The following is a 17,045-nucleotide window of genomic DNA, read 5'->3' on the forward strand; positions in this document are numbered from 1 at the left end:
CTTACAAAAATATCACACAGCATGTCATCCAAAAGCACTAAAAAAGTCACAGTATAGTATGTCGTCCAAAATCAAGAAAAAGAAGTCATAGTACAGAATGTCGTCCAGAATCTCAAAAAATAGTCAGTGTACAGTCATTGTATTGTTTAGCATGAAAATGGCATTAAAAAGATATAGTATAAAGTAATCTAAAATGCCCAAAAAGTAATAGTTTGTTACAAAAATCTCATTAAAAAAACCACAGTATAGTATGATATGAAACATGGGAGAAGTATGTCATAGCAAAATATAAAAATGTTATCAAAAGCAATAGTACATAATATCACGAAAAATGTTAAGAAATAAAAAATAAAAAATAAATCATAGTATAGTATGTCATAAAATTTGGCATTGGAAACTCTTAGTGTAGTATGTCCTAAAAATAATTATGTCATCAAATTGTTAGAAAAAGTCGCAGTATATGTTAGAAAAATGCTTGAAAACAGTCATAGGGTAGTATGCCATGAAAAAACGAAAAAATGTAATTAAATAGTGTATAGTATACCATAAAATAGAAAATAAAGTTATAGGATAGTATCCAATATATAATGTTATAATATATTATGTCCAATGAAGTCAAAGTACAGTAAATAGTTCATAAAAGTGTTGCTCATAGGCCTATTGTGGGCCCTTAGATACAATCGTCCATGCACTTCTCCTGTGCGGCCCTTAATCATATGGTTGCGTCCTTATTGTCACTCAATCATCAGAACTTTGAGAACCCCTGCCCTTAAGTATCGCATGACATTTGGTTTCTCTCCCCTGGTACCATGTTACTGATGACTATACTTGTTTACAGTTTTTTTACACTATAAATAAAAGGGTACAACACAGACTTACAACAGCAGATCCTTTCAGAAAGGATGTGACTGTAAAACACTGTTTTCCCTGTTTCATTCTCTGTCACACTGTAGGAGATACTTTTCACCCTAAGTGCTGCCTCTCTGGAGGCTTTTCTAACACTCAGTTAATGGCTCAGCTAGAAACGGGTTTTTGCAATTGATGAGCAAAAGCAGCAGAGGAACAAGGGACCCGAAGTGACACGTACACAAAAAGTGCTTAAGTTGAATATTTTAAGAAGCAGCCAGAGAATTCAGAGACATTGAATTATGCATGATCAAAGTGAAACACTTTTCTTCTCCAGAAGTGGACACCCAAGGGAAACAATGTGAGGGAAAAGGGCTTTTTAAGATGTTTGAGGCCAACAGCAACTAAATGGATGTAAGATGATCAAGTGTGCGACATCACCTATGTTGTGTGACTCCTGTTATCCCTGATTAAACCTTATTAAAGTCTGCATTTAGAATTTGCTTGAACAGGACTACAGCGGATTAAAAAAAATGAAATTTCTGACTGGACAGTGGCCAAAATCAAATGTTAAGTGATTCACTTAACTCAGTATAAGCAGAGTAATTACAATTCATCCTGAAGGGGAGGGGTAGTAAATTTCAAGTTTATCTATCAATAGCTGCAGAGACATTTCACTTAAAACCACAAAAGTCTGCTGGTGCTGCTAAAGTGAAAGTCAGGGGATCAAGTCATTAAGCACCCACCGCTTTAATTCCAACATGAAAATGTCACTGGAATCCGTCTCATAGCAGAGATATTTCAGTCTGGAGTGGCTGACATTTTTAACACTGACCGAAAATCTGCAGGATTACAGTGCATATATTACTACCAAGAATAAGAGCTTCACAATGATGAAAAGGGATGTTTTTGATTTTTGTTCACCATATTTTACCATTGTCTTATGTATTTTGTAAAGGTTTGCCCATTGTCATTTAAAATGTCTACTCTAGGGACGCTGTATTGCAAGCATAGGGTGAAGAGTGCTTTTTCTGTGGAAAAAAAGGATTGTCGGCCACACTGACTGTCAGTATGACTTTGACCAAAAGTGTACTAATGGATTAAAGTGACGTTTGGAATTGGCTTAAGCCAAGCAAAGTGTTTTAAACTGCAAATGTCTATAGATAACTGCCAACTTGAGGCAAGAAAAACAGAATCACTTGTGCCACTAATGGAGATGCTAAGTGCTTTTATGTGCAGCAAAACATACATTTTGAGGGATTAAGATGCACTTCGCTGGCAAAATATCAATTTGAAGAAAGATGGGGGAAAGAGGATGCTGACTATATGAGTAAATCATATAGTCAGGAATCTGTGTTTGTGAAGCCATAACTCTCTGGACTTCTATTCATTTTGAAAAATGGTCAGGTAATAGAGGATATGAAGCCATACAATTAATAATCCACAGAGGGGGGCGGGCATTTATGGTCTCCTGTTCACTGCAGCAGAACGCAGGCCACTAGAAAACTCAGCTCATTTTCCATACACACTGGTCCATTACTCTGTGGTAATTTAGAAGTAAATGAAACAGAGTCGATGCATTTTAATACCTCATAAACATTGACAGCATGAGCCAGGAACAGCCCCAGCATGATTCATGCTGAGCAGAGTGGAATTTAGTGCCATGTCATGCAGAAAGCACTAAGGGAGGGATATGAGCCAACACAAAGATAAAGGTCCAGACCCTCGTAACAATTAGATCAAATCCAACAAAGCTGAGCACATTTCCTCATAAGAAAGTGCCAGTTTTGGTCTGTGGTCAAAGTCAGCAGACGCACAGAACAATGCAAGGACGCAAACGACTGCGTGTAGCTACTCTCTACATCTGGGAAGTGTGGCTGATGCCATCATAGGGCACCCATGGGCGTTATTCCCCTGTGCACATGCAGCCACATGGCCTACTTACTGGATAGAACTTTTACAGCCCCTCAGGGTGCAGATTGTTCAGAGAGGCAAACTGAGTCATGGGACCCATAATGCACATTTCCCCTCTGCTCCAGCTTCCAATCACCCCCCACCCTGTCCTCACCAATCTGCCCCCACCCTCCCCTGGGCAGAAGGACTATTTCAGCTCGCTGTGGAGGCTCCATGTGATCTGCTCTCCAACTCTACCGCTCAAAACACAGGCTACACAAGCTGTGTGTGGGAGCTGCAGAAACACTGTTTAACTTATATAATAAAAAGTACATTGCTTGCTTGTGCAGCGTTACCTGAAAGAGGGGTCAGCGTGTTTTTAGCTGTGCAGTGTGGGATTGCTAGTTTGATAGAAGATGGTTGTTTTTGTTGAAGAAGCTCTGCTTCAGTTTCCATTCATCTACATTCTAACTGGGCATGCGGTCGTGTCCAATATGTAATTAGGTGCATGTCTCTCATCTAAACTGGCAAACAGCTTCCCCAGTTTGGCAACGCTACATTACCAACCCGGATAAATACAGGAAATGGTCCTGATGCCCAAGAACCCCAGTTCTAACCCCCCAGTTCTAATTCGATCTGACTATTGTTCAGTTATCTCTTGTTATATACCAAGAAATGTTCATAACAAATCCTCCATCTTGCCTGTAAGGAGGCTGGGAGTGACAACCATTTATTGGCATATTATTGACTTGAGCGTCACACCTTAATTGACTTCATCTTGTGTTGTGCTGCACTTTCTTCTCTATTAGGTTTATTTTTTCTTTTGTTCTTACTCTTTTGTTTTGGTATTTTTTGCCTATTCAACACAAGTCAACGGCTGCTCTTTTTAGTGTGCTCTACGCATAAAGTTTGACCCAACTCAACCTGAACGCAGGGGTGTATACATAACTTTATCCAATCAGATGGGGCTTTGGACAACTAATTAATCCTGCATAATACTTGACCATTAGCTCAGAGGTCATATTTGCTAGCAGGCTAATGTCATAGTAGGAGTTGTGTGTTTGGATGTCAGTTAGCAATTATGGTGGTTAGGCTCAAAAGTTTTAGTTTTACCCACCTCCTCCTGATTCAAATATGAAGTGATGCAGGGCAACTGTCTTCTACAACTCCAAATCACGCTGGATTTACTGAATCACAGCCACTTTTAAGGGATCCATGCAAATTTGAAGAATCTGATTTGACAGTAAATTCATTTAGTATTTTGAAAATGAATAATATGTTAGTAATTTTTCAAGCAAATATGCCAAACACTTTCAGGTTTCAGCTTCTGGAATGTGGGAATTGTATGCTTTTCCTGACCTTACAAGACAGTTAGTTAAATATTTTTTGGGTTTGAACTGATGATTAAATAAAAGGAGGGAAAATGGCAAGAGGGCAAGAAATTAGTCAATTTAGAATGTTTTTTTAAGATGGGGAAAAATGTCCAGAAAACTATATTCACAGTTATCATAATTATATATCATTTTAAAATTAAGTTCAAGAATTATTTCCTTGTTAGTTTTTTTACTGTACTTTTCTCTTTATTTATTGATAAGTAAAAAGTAATTTTCTTGTACTTTTTCACTACTTTCTGGGAAACTTAATGTTATTTTTGTGTAATTATACAGACTCTCCAAGGGCTTGATGTTTTTAAAAACAAAGCTGCCCAAAACTCTCCCGAGCATTTCTCAAATTGGCTGGTAGCCACTTTGCTACTAAAAGCAGATTGCAGATATGTGTTTCCTGAATCCTGATCTGATACAATTTTGGCTGTAGCCACTTCTCCTGTGGGACCATCTGTCCTCCTCACTCAGGCTTTCCTCCCTCCTTTTAGGCTGGCTCTCGGTGGAAAAGAGCAAAGAAATTATTTAAGGTTGTTGCTTTAGAAAATTTGCATTTAAGTTCCAAATGATCAGAGCCAAAGTTCTTTACCTTGTCAGCATTTTCACTGAAATTATGCAAGAAGAAGCACTCCAAAGATAAATGTCCTTCTGTGCAGAGGGAGTGGGAGGAGTTCATCAAAAATAAGTACTGGAAGAGGACGCTTGTAAACGCTGCACTCAACACGCTGCTGTATACAGAAAGAAAGTATTCAATGGCTTTCTCTCTTCTGCTGTCTGATTGTGATCTATGTGTTTTTATAGGACAGCACTTCCTTGTGTTTTCAGTGAGGCTCTAAAATGAGCAGCTGATTTGCAGAAAACATATCTCGGTCTGTTTTACCACACACGCTTCCTCTGTACTTTTTATGAAATGTCGTGCTTGCTCAGTCAGTCATGACAATAAAGCATGGCAGTAAGTTCAATCTATTAGCTTTTCTTCTGACAGCCTTTTGTGTAAAACCTCATCAGCTCAGTGTTGCATGTATAATCCCGCGTACTTGTCTTGCCCTCGCAGAGATACATTATTTCTTTGCCTGCAGCCAAACAGCAGACTAAATAAGTGCAATATCAAATCTGACAGACTGGCCTGACAAACCTACTGCTTCTCATCCGAGTTGTTTACACGGAGGATGAGGACAACAATATGTGTCACATCGCTGCTGGAAAATAAATTATCTTTATCTTCCCATCAGGATACAAACACTGGCATCATAATGGTTTTGTTATGATGATCCTTGCAATGACTTTGCTTTGTAATTAACCTTGATGATCAGTTTAGGGAGTTGCAAATACAATTTGTCTCCTTATAGTCTGGTTATATTTTGTCCTATATGTTAAAATAGGAACGTACCTCAGTAGTCTTACAATTACATGTGGAACCTTCTGTCTTCAGCAGAACAGTTTTTCAGTGTAAGACAGGTGAGCTCCCTTAAAGCTTATTTATGCTAAATGCTAGATACTCAAACAGAGACAGACAGGGCCTTCTGTCCATACTCTGCATTCATTTTGGCCGTATTTGTTTTTAAGTTCTCTAAAAGTTTACTGATATAGACAAAGCAGAGCAGTTCCACTGGAGATTGCGGGAGCAGTTTAGCGAAGTTCAAGCGAGATACGACCATTGGAAATGACAGACATTAAAAAAAACAATGGGATGGAACGAATCATTAATAAATTTAAAAGCATTCTTTGTCCATGATGTATTTAATGGCCAAGCAGACCATCGTCGTCTACAGTGTTGCCTACTTTGAAAGGTACATTACTACGATCTTCTCCATCGCCTTGTTTGTTGTTGTGTAAAACTTTTGACTCTGTCCTCTTGTGCCATCTATTGGCTGCATGTTGCCATAAAAAAGGACACATGGAAGAATAAGGGCAGGAGGTTTTTACCGAGATATGAATCTCAGTGCAGTGACGTTTAAAACATTTGAAATGGACGTATATATTTTTGTACATAAAGGGAGTATAAATGAGCTCTTGAAGGTCTATTTTAATGAGGCTGGATTTGGTAACATCAAACTTTTCCAATGTGTAGAGGTACTACGGTGACCAATGCAAATACATGAATAGCCTTATTTCTAACCACTTTTTGGTTTGTCCATTCTGGTTTACTGTAAAAACATGACGTACTCTATTGAAGAGGACCTGCTCCGTGTATAAATATAACCAGTTTATTCCAAGGTAACAAAAGCACGATTCGTTTCAGGTGACTTAACACTAACAAAGATATAGTTATGAATATTATATTTCATTTCTGCCAATATAATCCCCAGAATCCTGCACACTGGACCTTTGAAGTGAATTGAATGGTCTGCTAAAAATAATGATAGTCTATGAATTGGGACTCAAAAAATAAAACAAAATAAAATAAATTCCAAGATTATTGCCCCAGATTTTTATTTACTCTGATCACTAGGGCTGCACCTAACATTTATCTTGATAATCAGTCATTTAGAGAACATTTTTTAATTAATCATTGGTATATAAAAAAAATCAATAGTAAAAATTGTCCATCACAACTTTCTAACTGACATCTTAAAATGTCTCCAAACCCCAAAGATATTAAGTTGATAATGACCTGACATCATGATGATGATTGCTTTTTTTTTGTTTTCTCATTTAATTTGTCTAATTTCATTTGATTTGATTTGATTTTTGCTCTTTCTTTTGTCTGACTGTGGATCCATTTATCTCTATATAATTTACATTTGTGTATTCAGTGCTAATGTCAATATGTTTTGGATAATGCTAAAATTAATTTTAAAAAATGAATGACAAAAAAAAAAATGATATGACAAAGAGAAGCAGCAAACCCTCATATTTTAGAGGCCTGGACTGGGGAGTAGTTTGACATTTTTTTAAAATTAGTTTTCACTGAACTATTCTTGAAACTTGTCTGAATAATCAGCTAATCCTAGTAACTAAATCGATCAAAGCTACTCAAGCATATTGACCTTACAGTAATGCATATGCTTTTATCTAGTCGGTTGTATGTAGTGTGTCACACAAATGCTGTTGTTGCATTATTAATGGCACCTGCTTTGACATAAGAAAACTCTTACATGCCTACATCTCTTGTGTCATTTTAGATTCATACAGAAAGCTTCTGAGTATTTTTCATATGCACATAATGACAGGATGCATCTTTCTTCAATGATTATTTAAGACCATTTTTACCGGGGAAATCTGATAAAAAACACCTCAAACACTGATAACTGTTCCATAATCTCTAATCTTTCTGCACACGTCCTCTCTGTTAATCTGCAAAGCATCTGACGTGAATTGTATTGCATTGCAAGCGAGCGTTCCCTGTTAAAGTTTAATAAGCCTTCGATACAGTGACAGGACACAGAGAGACCAACATGGAGGGCAGTTATTTCCTTCAATGTGCCATTTTCCAACCTAATTGGCAAATTGGTCATGTGGATTTGCAACCCCCCACCTCTTCACCCTGCTGATGTGCTCCCAAGCACATTCAATCCCCGCTGCACAACTGATCCAGCAGAAGCAGCTATTTGACCTGTTTTTTTTTTTGTTTTTTTGCTCTAATGCTGGAGACGTCACTGCAGCTGCAAACATCCAGAGACAAATCCCTGAGTAGCACAGACAGCAGCAGAACAAGTTCAACAGCTCTCAACCTACCTCTCTTGTGACAAAAACAAACTGCTGCAGCTTCTGTGTATAACTCACAGCAGCAATATGGCTGCGTTGAGATTACTATCCTGAGCAGTGTTTAGCTCTCTGCTCACCACTATAAAAAGCATCATTAATCCTTTTCTGGCTCCAGTGTCACTGTGCTCATGGTGAGATGAATGGATGGAGAGATAATGGACAGACAATCATATTTACACAGTGTGTCTCAGCCTCAATCATATTCTGGCAACGATTCAAAAATCAAATAATGGCCAGTTCCTCAGACACTGACATTTGAGTTCAACAGGTTGGATGTTTTACACTATTAACCCATTTAATTGGTGCTGAGTGTTATTACCAGGTTCTCAAATACGGATGCTTTCAGTTGGTAATCCTAAGTGTTTTTCAGCTATCAATTATTTTCTCAACACTTCTGTACATCGTTTTTAAATACTATGATACAGCACACTGTTTGTGTATGATGTAGACTTTCTGCTGTTTCATTTAGTTTGTAGAGTCTGAATCAGACAAATGTCAATGGGCACAGTCAAACTGGTCAACTGTATTTATTGGAGTGCCTCAAGGTTCTGTGCTTGGCCTACTTTTATTTTCTCTTTACATTAGGGATGTCAAAGGATGTCATGGTTGACAGTTAATCTGTTAATCACCAAGAATATTACAGAATTATAATATATAGAATAATATCCCTGAAGATGTATTTCAGTATTGCAATCATCATTTCAGATCACAACATGTATCTGTCTGTCTGATAAGAAAACGCTTGTTTTCTGATCCACCTACTTGGAACAGTCTGAAAAATGAGATTGATATGATGAATCTGATATAAATAAATATTTCTTTTCTTAATTTTGTCAGTTTTCATCTAACTTTTAGTCTTATATTAGTATGTGTCTTTATTTTTGTTCTGTGTTGGTCTGTGTTGTATGATTTTATATTTTTTTCTATGCTAAAGGAGATTTAGTGGGTTTTACCTTGATAAATTAACTCAATTAGAAACAACTAAAAGGTTTGCATGCCCACTTCAAAGTCCATGCCAGCATTATTGATTGAAAACCAAACAGTCTTTCAGCAACTGCTGATTTAAAATGGACAAATCATTAAAAAAATTAACATTCATTTTCCTGCAACAACTTGCAGTATGCATAAAAATCGAGCTCAATATCACAACTCAGGGGAGATTTGATTGCTCTTTTTCAAGCCTTGGACTCGTCTCCCACTTCGTTTGAGGTCTCTCTCTCTCTCTCTCCCACACACACACATAAAGGAAATGTGCTGATGCTTTTACCTTGAGGTTGTGTCTATATGCAGCATCCAGTACAGATGGTACTAAATCCTCAGACGGTTCCCCGTTGTCGTCAGCCAGACCGGGAGGATACCAGGACAGGACCAGAACCCCTGGAGACACACAGAAACTCATGAGTCTGATAATCCGCCCTGGACCAAAGACACAGGTTAATACCTCTGAGAGCATCTACTGCTGAGAATGTCCAAAATGCATATGAACCTCTAGAGGTGTTATCTTAGGCATTGTTGAAAGGATGGATTTCATGCTGATTGTAAGAAATGCTGACCATCCTGCTGAGAGAAACAGGAGCTGGAATATTTTTGCTTTCATGAATCTACAGTGAGGTTTTCACGCAGCCCTTCGCAAAGTTTTACAGGCCTATTTGAGACCACTGAACAAACTCAGTCAGTTGTGTTTTTAGTGAACACACTGAAATTTCTGCCCTGGTAATCCATTAGGGTAATTACCGTATTTTATGGGACTCAGACAGATGCTGGTAAGGATTGTGGCCAGGTGCTATTCATGGACGGATAATCAAACGGGTCCTTGGTGGCAGATATGCAATAGGTCAGACCATCACTCCAAAAAGCAAAACTTAGACTTTGTGTTGGTTTTATCTCTTTATGTCGTTGTCATTTTGTCTCTTAATTTGAGTGACATTTTGCAGGCAAGGCCACAGAGCACCTGACACTTAAGTAATTCATACATGGTTGCAGATATGTTACGTGTTCCTGACCCCACGTTATAGTCCTTTCTTGTCATTTTGCATCCCTTTGTGGTCATTTTGAGTCCATTTGTGGTCATACACGCCTGATGTTTGTCTTCCACTAAAATGCTGATTTCCCTTCTATTAGAGCAGGCATGTCAAACTGGTCCACAGGGGGGCCGGTGTGGCTGCAGGTTTTGTTTCCAACCAAGTAGCAGCACACCAGACTTGACTCATTTAATCAACTGATCTCCGTCTTCAGACAGTTGATTGGTCAAACTGTGTGCTCTTGGTTGGTTGGCACAAAAACCTGCAGCCACACCGGCCCCCCTGTGGACCAGTTTGACATGCTTGTATTAGAGGCTCTAGCCCAGACCCCTTGAAGCACTGTGCCCCTGGGTCTCTGCTTGGTAGCCCTGCACAGTAATCCATCCACTGCTGTGTCGAGGTCAGCTGACTCTTTATCTGAATGCATACCTGCCCATCACCATATCCCTCACCTAATTGATAAATATGCACTTGTCATCTTTGAACTATTTATTATGTCTTGTTTTAGTGGCAATCTCTCTGTGCAGCTCGAGTGTGTGACAGCTCATAAATTCCAGTAGAGAAATGCCTCCTCATGCTCTGACATCGGCTGAGAAATACTGTAGCTCCATATCAGCCACAACGGCACTTGGCACCAGAGACAATCTGGCACATTGGATATGCACTAAGAGCTAATTCATTAAACTCACATCCGCTTGCTGTGAAGCTGTGGGGACTATTAGATTACAATACCCAACTATGTCTGTGTGTATTAGGAATATGGCCGCTGCTATTCATTTTATTTATGGGCCACTAATGAAGTGGCAGGGAATTAGTCATCAAGCCAAATGGAACTATTTAGTGTTTGGCTCATTATGGTGTCTAATTAAATAGATTATTTTAAATAAGCACCACGAGCCAGCACTCCCATGATCCATCTGTCAAGGCAGTGAGGTTTCAAAGGGATGGACGGCCTGGTCATCAGTCTGGATGGTGTACAATAACCTACTGGGCCGCAGGACAGCAACATCAGGGCCTATCATGTGAAGTCTGCTGACGGATGGACAGACCAGGCTGTTACTTGACACCAGGCGACAGGACTTTGCTGTCTTTTAGGGAAGCCATACAAGTTTTTGAAAAGGCCAACAAAATACCCATTAATGTTTAATGAGACATTTAAAAAACTGATCTAAGCCTGAAGTTCTAAGAATAGACATAAGGGACATATGAGCTGGCTTTTTTTATACAAGCCTTCTAACTACAGTACACAACCAAATTCACATTTGATAATTTCACACATTTGAAAATCACATTGTTTCATTCCTCTAGCATTTAAAGCTGTGTTATCAGATGTGTTCTGCACATCTTGGCATTGTTTTTACTAAATTGATGTGTTGGTTGATTGATGGTTGTCTGGCTTTAGTGTGGTTTTTCTAGAATGCTGGTTATGGTTGTCTTACTGTTAATGTTTTCTCAGGTGGCCCCTCATGAAAGAGAGATCTGGATCTCAATGAGACTACCTACTGATAGGAAAAGTGTGGAGGAAAGGGCCCTATCTAGAGAGAATGTTTGGTTTTTCAGTTCAGGGCTACTGTAGAAATATGATGGTGCAACATGGCGGACTCCATAGAAGAGGACCCCCAACCTATGGAGAGATAAATGGCTCAATCTAAACTAACAAAAACACAACGATTTTTATTTTTAGGTGATTACTACCTATTTCTGCCAATATGTCCCCCTTAATTCTACACACTGGACCTTCACATAAAGTTGCAAAGATATTAACGTCTTTTCTCTTAGTGGGAAAGTATTCTAATGATAGGACCATACTGTATTATTGTTTTACCTAATTGTGATGAAGTTATACCTGTAAAAAGTTAATCTGGTTCAAAAAAATTTTTTTTAAAAGTCCTACAGTTCACTGTATCAAATATACCACTGATATGGTTTTCGCCATATTATTTTTAAACATACACTTATTAATACCCTGATGTTATTCATACATGCTGTATTGATAAAGAATACTAAATTAAACCACACCTCCTGAGTAAGTGTGACAGTCAGGGAGGTGGTCTATTTATAATTAAGACCTGAGAAGTTTATGTCTTGATTACTGAAGCTTTTAAAGTCATTAAGTGTCTCTGTGCAGCAGGAGGAAGCATGGCGGCAGATATTTGGGGACTTTAAGCTGAGCGCGTAGGGAGCTGTCCACTGGACGTGTGGTGCTGAAAATATTTTGTGCCCCTCAAGCAGCTTTATGGATCCCAGATTTCTATGCAGCTGCTGAGCACGAGAAACAACACTCAGCTCTTTTCTCTCTCTCCAAGAAACTGGTTGCATCTCTGAACTGTACCTGCAGCAGATGCCCCGATCTGCTCCATGTGGGACTCCAACACGTCCGGATCCCTCGAGCTGTACGGACTGAGTTCGGGATAGAAACTGGAGCCGATATCTTCAGGCGGCATGTGTCTCCCTCTCGGGTAGCTGGATGCAATTTTGGGGTCCCAGTGTGGCACCAGGATGTGGTCCCAGTGGATGTATTTGCCATCCATATGTGGGTTGCCGTACCAGGTGTAGTAAAAGATGTGAACATCATAGAATATGGTCCCTTCTGGGCCGGAGTTGGACCAAACTGCTTTGGCGTTGCTGCCAGCCGGCTGGGCTTGACCCGGGGACGCAGTGGCGACACGGGACACGGAGCGCCGGTCCATCTTCCCTGCTATCACCGGCAGGAGCTCCAAGCCCGGAGCCAAATCCGAGAAACCGTCACTGGGCTTCAGGGTCCTCAGTCCCATCATGGTCCCAAAGATGAATAGCGTAAAAAGAAACAGAGCTATACAAGCTTTCCTCCGTAGTCTTGCCATGTTTGTCTTGAGTGGCAGAGGCTGAAAACGGCGTGGACAAACGAGCTTCTCTCTGTCCTGTTTCTGCACCGAGAGTTCACCTCTCAGCCTACGAGCTCCTCTTCAAAGTGTCCTGCGTGACATCTGCAAACGGCATATCTTTCTGCTCTGATTTCATTACTAAAAAGTGACTACATGATTGCAGTCCGGTCGCTGCAGACTACTTGACGCAGTTGCTTGTTAGATTTTTAACTTTTCTCCTGCAGCTTTATGTTTTTCCTTCTGCTGAGCTGCTGTATCATCGAGTCTACAAACCCTTGCAGCTGTAACCGAGCGGATGTTCCCGATGTTGTCTCCATCAAGACGTATCACACACTGATATCCAAACTGTCACTCCTCCAGCTGGCTGCCGAGTGCCGCCCGGAAGCTGATCCATCCACCTGACACCCGACACAGACAGACGACCGGCGTCGAGATGCAGAGTGATGCTCTCCGGTGATGGTGTCCGGAGGGATTTTCCAGCCTCCGTGGGTGGTTGGTTGGTTTCTCCTTTACACAGACCGTTTTGGGTATCAAAGAGGCGGGACTCTTCTGATCTCTGTTTTGCACGTTTGCGCAGCTTGCAGACAGAAACATATGGCATGGGGGGGAAAATAACCTTATGAATGCTGCCCGCAGATCAGCAACAGAGTTAGGTCAAAGTCTTGTCATTAATGTCACCGTGGCTCTTTATGGAGTAAACGGGCCTAATATCTTCAACTGGAGACAAGAGCATTTGTCATAATATTGTTTTAAAAGTTCAAACTGACTGCACGGTGAATTCAGAGTTATACTGACATCTAGCGGTCAATTTATAGAACACAAGGGAACTTCGCCATGCTGCGTTCAGGTACTGCCGAGAATTATGATGTCTAATGTTATAATATGCAGCTTAATATGCAGAGAAAGCAGGGAAATTGCAAAGTAGGTGTCGCTAATTGTGTTCTTATTATTTTGATTATTATTATTATTATCATTAGGCTGCAACAAACAATTATTTTCAGTCAACTGATCTGCTGATTATTTTCACAATTAATTAATTAAAAATTTTGGAAAAAAAATACTCAAAATTTAAAACCAAAGTGACATCTTAAATTTGACAAATTCTGTTGTCAAACCAACAGGCCAAAACGCAGTTACTCCTCATTTACTATTATTACTGCTACTACTGTGGTAGAAATGCCAACTCAGTGAGCTTCTTTGATTTATGACGTGGGACCTATTTATTTTCGAAAGCAAAACGTCCTTTTAATGTTATTCATTACTTCCCACCTAGTACAAAATGAGCTAGTTTCAAAAATTTAGCCCACTGAAGAGCACTGTCGCAAAAAGGGCATCCTGTGAGTTGCCTTTATTCACATAAAGGAAAGTTGGTCCAAATAAAAAAATAAAATAAAAACAGCTATCCTGTATAATTCGGAAGGGGCCGTTGCAGTCTATCAGCTTGTTGCACCTTGGCTTGGGTCCAACAGGGACATCTTGGCTTCTGGCCAAGACAGTCTGAGGCACTGGGAGGCACTGACCCCTGCTCTGACTTGCTGACAGTTAATTAGATTGCTTTCCTCGTCTATTGGGCAGTTTGTTTGGGTATAAACTGATATATCCTCATGCAGCCGGTGTTTTAAGTTATGTGTGGTTTGACAACTAAATCTAAAATAATTGAAATTGGCTTTATTGTCGAGCGGATTGCTGTTTAAGGACGCTTGATAACCCATAACCCATTATTTAATTATGTAAACATGTCGTACATATCCAACTTTTATTGCGTGCAATTCTGGAACTACAATATTAGGGCGAACTGAGCTGGAGAAGATAAAATGTCTATTGTTGTTAGTTTTTAAAAGGCAACATTTTGCGCATATTTTTGCTCAGATTCCGTGTTTCAGGGCAATAAATAGGCTACAAAATATGTGGAACTGTATTCTGTTACTGTTTGAGTTGAATACAGTTAGGCCTATTGTCTTTTAAAATATAGTAGTATACTTGAAGGGATTACTTTAGGCTATTTGTTTTGCTATTTACTGAATGTAATGCGAGTGAGTAACGGTTTCAATACTGAAATTTCCCGCGAGCGACGCAGCAGTGCTGTTTTGGGCTGGACTTTCTATTAATTCTCGTCGCTCCTTTGAAAGCTCGGTAGTGGAGGAGGAATGACTGATTCATGAAGTTTAATGAGTAATCTGCACGACATCTGTTCATTGCATTGCAAAAGCCTAAAAACGGTCACAGTTGGTGATGACCAAGAAGTTTCAGGTAAATGACTATCACCGATAACAATCGACTAGCTGTCATATCATTTTCCAGATATAAATATCACAATATAAAATGTGACTTTTCCGTTTAAAAGGTACAAACGCCTATGTAGAAAGACAGAGCGTCCTCGCCTATATTTTAAGTGGTTAGGGACTATACTTTTCCAGAGCCTTTTTTCTTTCTTTCTTTCTTTCTTTAAAAAAACCCCCAAAAAACTCGTATATTATGATCCTTGCAAGATCTACAAATACACTTCCTTGTCTATGGCACATAGTGTGCTTTGGAGATTTTAAAGAAAACATCAAACCCACTGCACGACGATTTTGAAGTAATCCAAAAATATTTAGAATGCATCACTTAGATTGAATAATCTAATAAAAGGCATTACAAATTACATTGTGGGGCATGTACTCAGAAATATGTAGATGTCTGCAGTGGAATGCGTTTTAAAGAGAGACCGTCCCAAGACTATTATTTTATTATTTTATCAAACCTGGTCATTTCTTTCTTGTGTCGTCCTTCTATTTTTAAATAACTAAAATTTCAGACTTACTGTGGGTTATCGCATATAATAATAAATTATTTTTTAAACGTCAAGCAGTAGCCTAGTAAAACAGGGGGATACTTAAACTTAAAACATGATAAACTAAATAAGGGAGCATAGATGATTTTGGCAGATTGAAAAATACCACAGAACAACTACTTGTCATTCTACATTTCAACATCACATAATGGCACCTACGTTTCAAAAGCAATTCAAAACAAACAAATATCCCAAACAGGACGATGTATGAATCTAACAAGAAAACAAACCAAATTAACAGCTGGTTATATTATTAAAATATATTAAATGCGTTGTATTCGGATGAGAAACTTCAATGGTGTCTATATTGGTTTAAATTTTCATCTCGTCGGTCTGTAGATGTTACACGAAATCTGAGAATGAAAGTTCTGCCTTTCATTATAATATAACCCCTCTCTGGTCAGTTATATATTCCAATACTTTTCTTTTTTCTTGTTGAAAACACCAGCTTATCATTTTAATGTTAGGCATAGCTTTCTCTGATTCTTGCCGTTATCATTTGGGATATTTAACGTGTTACATTACGTAATGTCCAGGGTCATAAACGTGCGTGTTTTGCGGGTCCACAAGGGGTCGTTGTGGTAGTTGTGATGAAATCGACAGGTCACCTCTGAAACATCCATTAGGCATTATATACGCTGAGGCGGAACCCATATAATTATAATAATACTAATACTAATACTAATACTAATACTAATACTAATACTAATAACATCAACAACAACAACAACAATAATAATAATAATAATAATAATAATAATAATAATAATAATAATAATAATAATAATAAATGAATACATATTTCTCCACAAATAAAAGTAGCTTATCAATCTCTCGCTCTCACGGGCGGACAATTCAGCTAATAATAAGCCTGTTCATTTAAATAGACCTGCATACACATATAAAAATTGTGAGTGAAACTTGCCTTATTCCTCTGATACTGGTTAGTGTAATTTGAACGAATAAACTATTCGAAAAATATTATTTCTCATAATTTAGTTATTTTTTTCTTATTGTAATTCTTTAATCCGTTTTAATTCATCATTGTAAAAATAATTTATGTAGTTATTTTTGGGACTCTTTCACTCAAAGCTTGGTTAAAGGATCACTTTCCTCTGTCTTTGACCCATCCATCATTCCACAAGGACACGAGTCAACATCTTAGCATGATGTGATCAATCACTATCGATCCATGAATTCGTTTGGCCAGTTTGGCTTGTTTTCGTGATGCCACCTTGTCGGCCTGCTGTGGGCTGGGTTTTTTTTTTATTTTTATAACTGATCTTTATCCTTTTTTGTTTGGTTCAAGTCCGTTTTCGTTTTCTTTTATATTTCAAAACGCTCCACCTCTGGTGTTAGGGTCAGATTAACTGTTTCTCCTCGGCTGCATGGCAAGAAAACACTTCCCAGCTTCAATATGGATCAAAATTATAAACCTCTCTTTGGCATGTTAGGACAAAAACTCACTGAGTACAAAGCAACTAATGCATTAAGGACC

The 17,045-nt window shown here is 38.8% G+C and overlaps 1 protein-coding gene across 1 annotated transcript in view; it reads right to left on the reverse strand.

Moving 5' to 3' along the window:
- Positions 1 to 13,352, reverse strand: part of LOC121945163 (glycoprotein endo-alpha-1,2-mannosidase-like protein) — a 49,598-nt gene extending 36,246 nt beyond the window's left edge. Inside the window, exons 1-2 of the mRNA XM_042489195.2 lie at positions 12,183 to 13,352; positions 9,097 to 9,206 (exon numbers count right to left, since the gene is read on the reverse strand). Coding sequence (XP_042345129.2) covers positions 9,097 to 9,206; positions 12,183 to 12,693 — 621 coding nt within the window. The 5' untranslated portion in view covers positions 12,694 to 13,352. The remainder of the gene's footprint in view (positions 1 to 9,096; positions 9,207 to 12,182) is intronic.
- Positions 13,353 to 17,045: the final 3,693 nt, after the last annotated feature.

This window comes from Plectropomus leopardus, chromosome 11 (assembly GCF_026936395.1).
Source record: "Plectropomus leopardus strain MGB_pleo_1.0 chromosome 11, ASM2693639v1, whole genome shotgun sequence".
Classification (NCBI taxonomy): Eukaryota; Metazoa; Chordata; class Actinopteri; order Perciformes; family Serranidae; genus Plectropomus; species Plectropomus leopardus.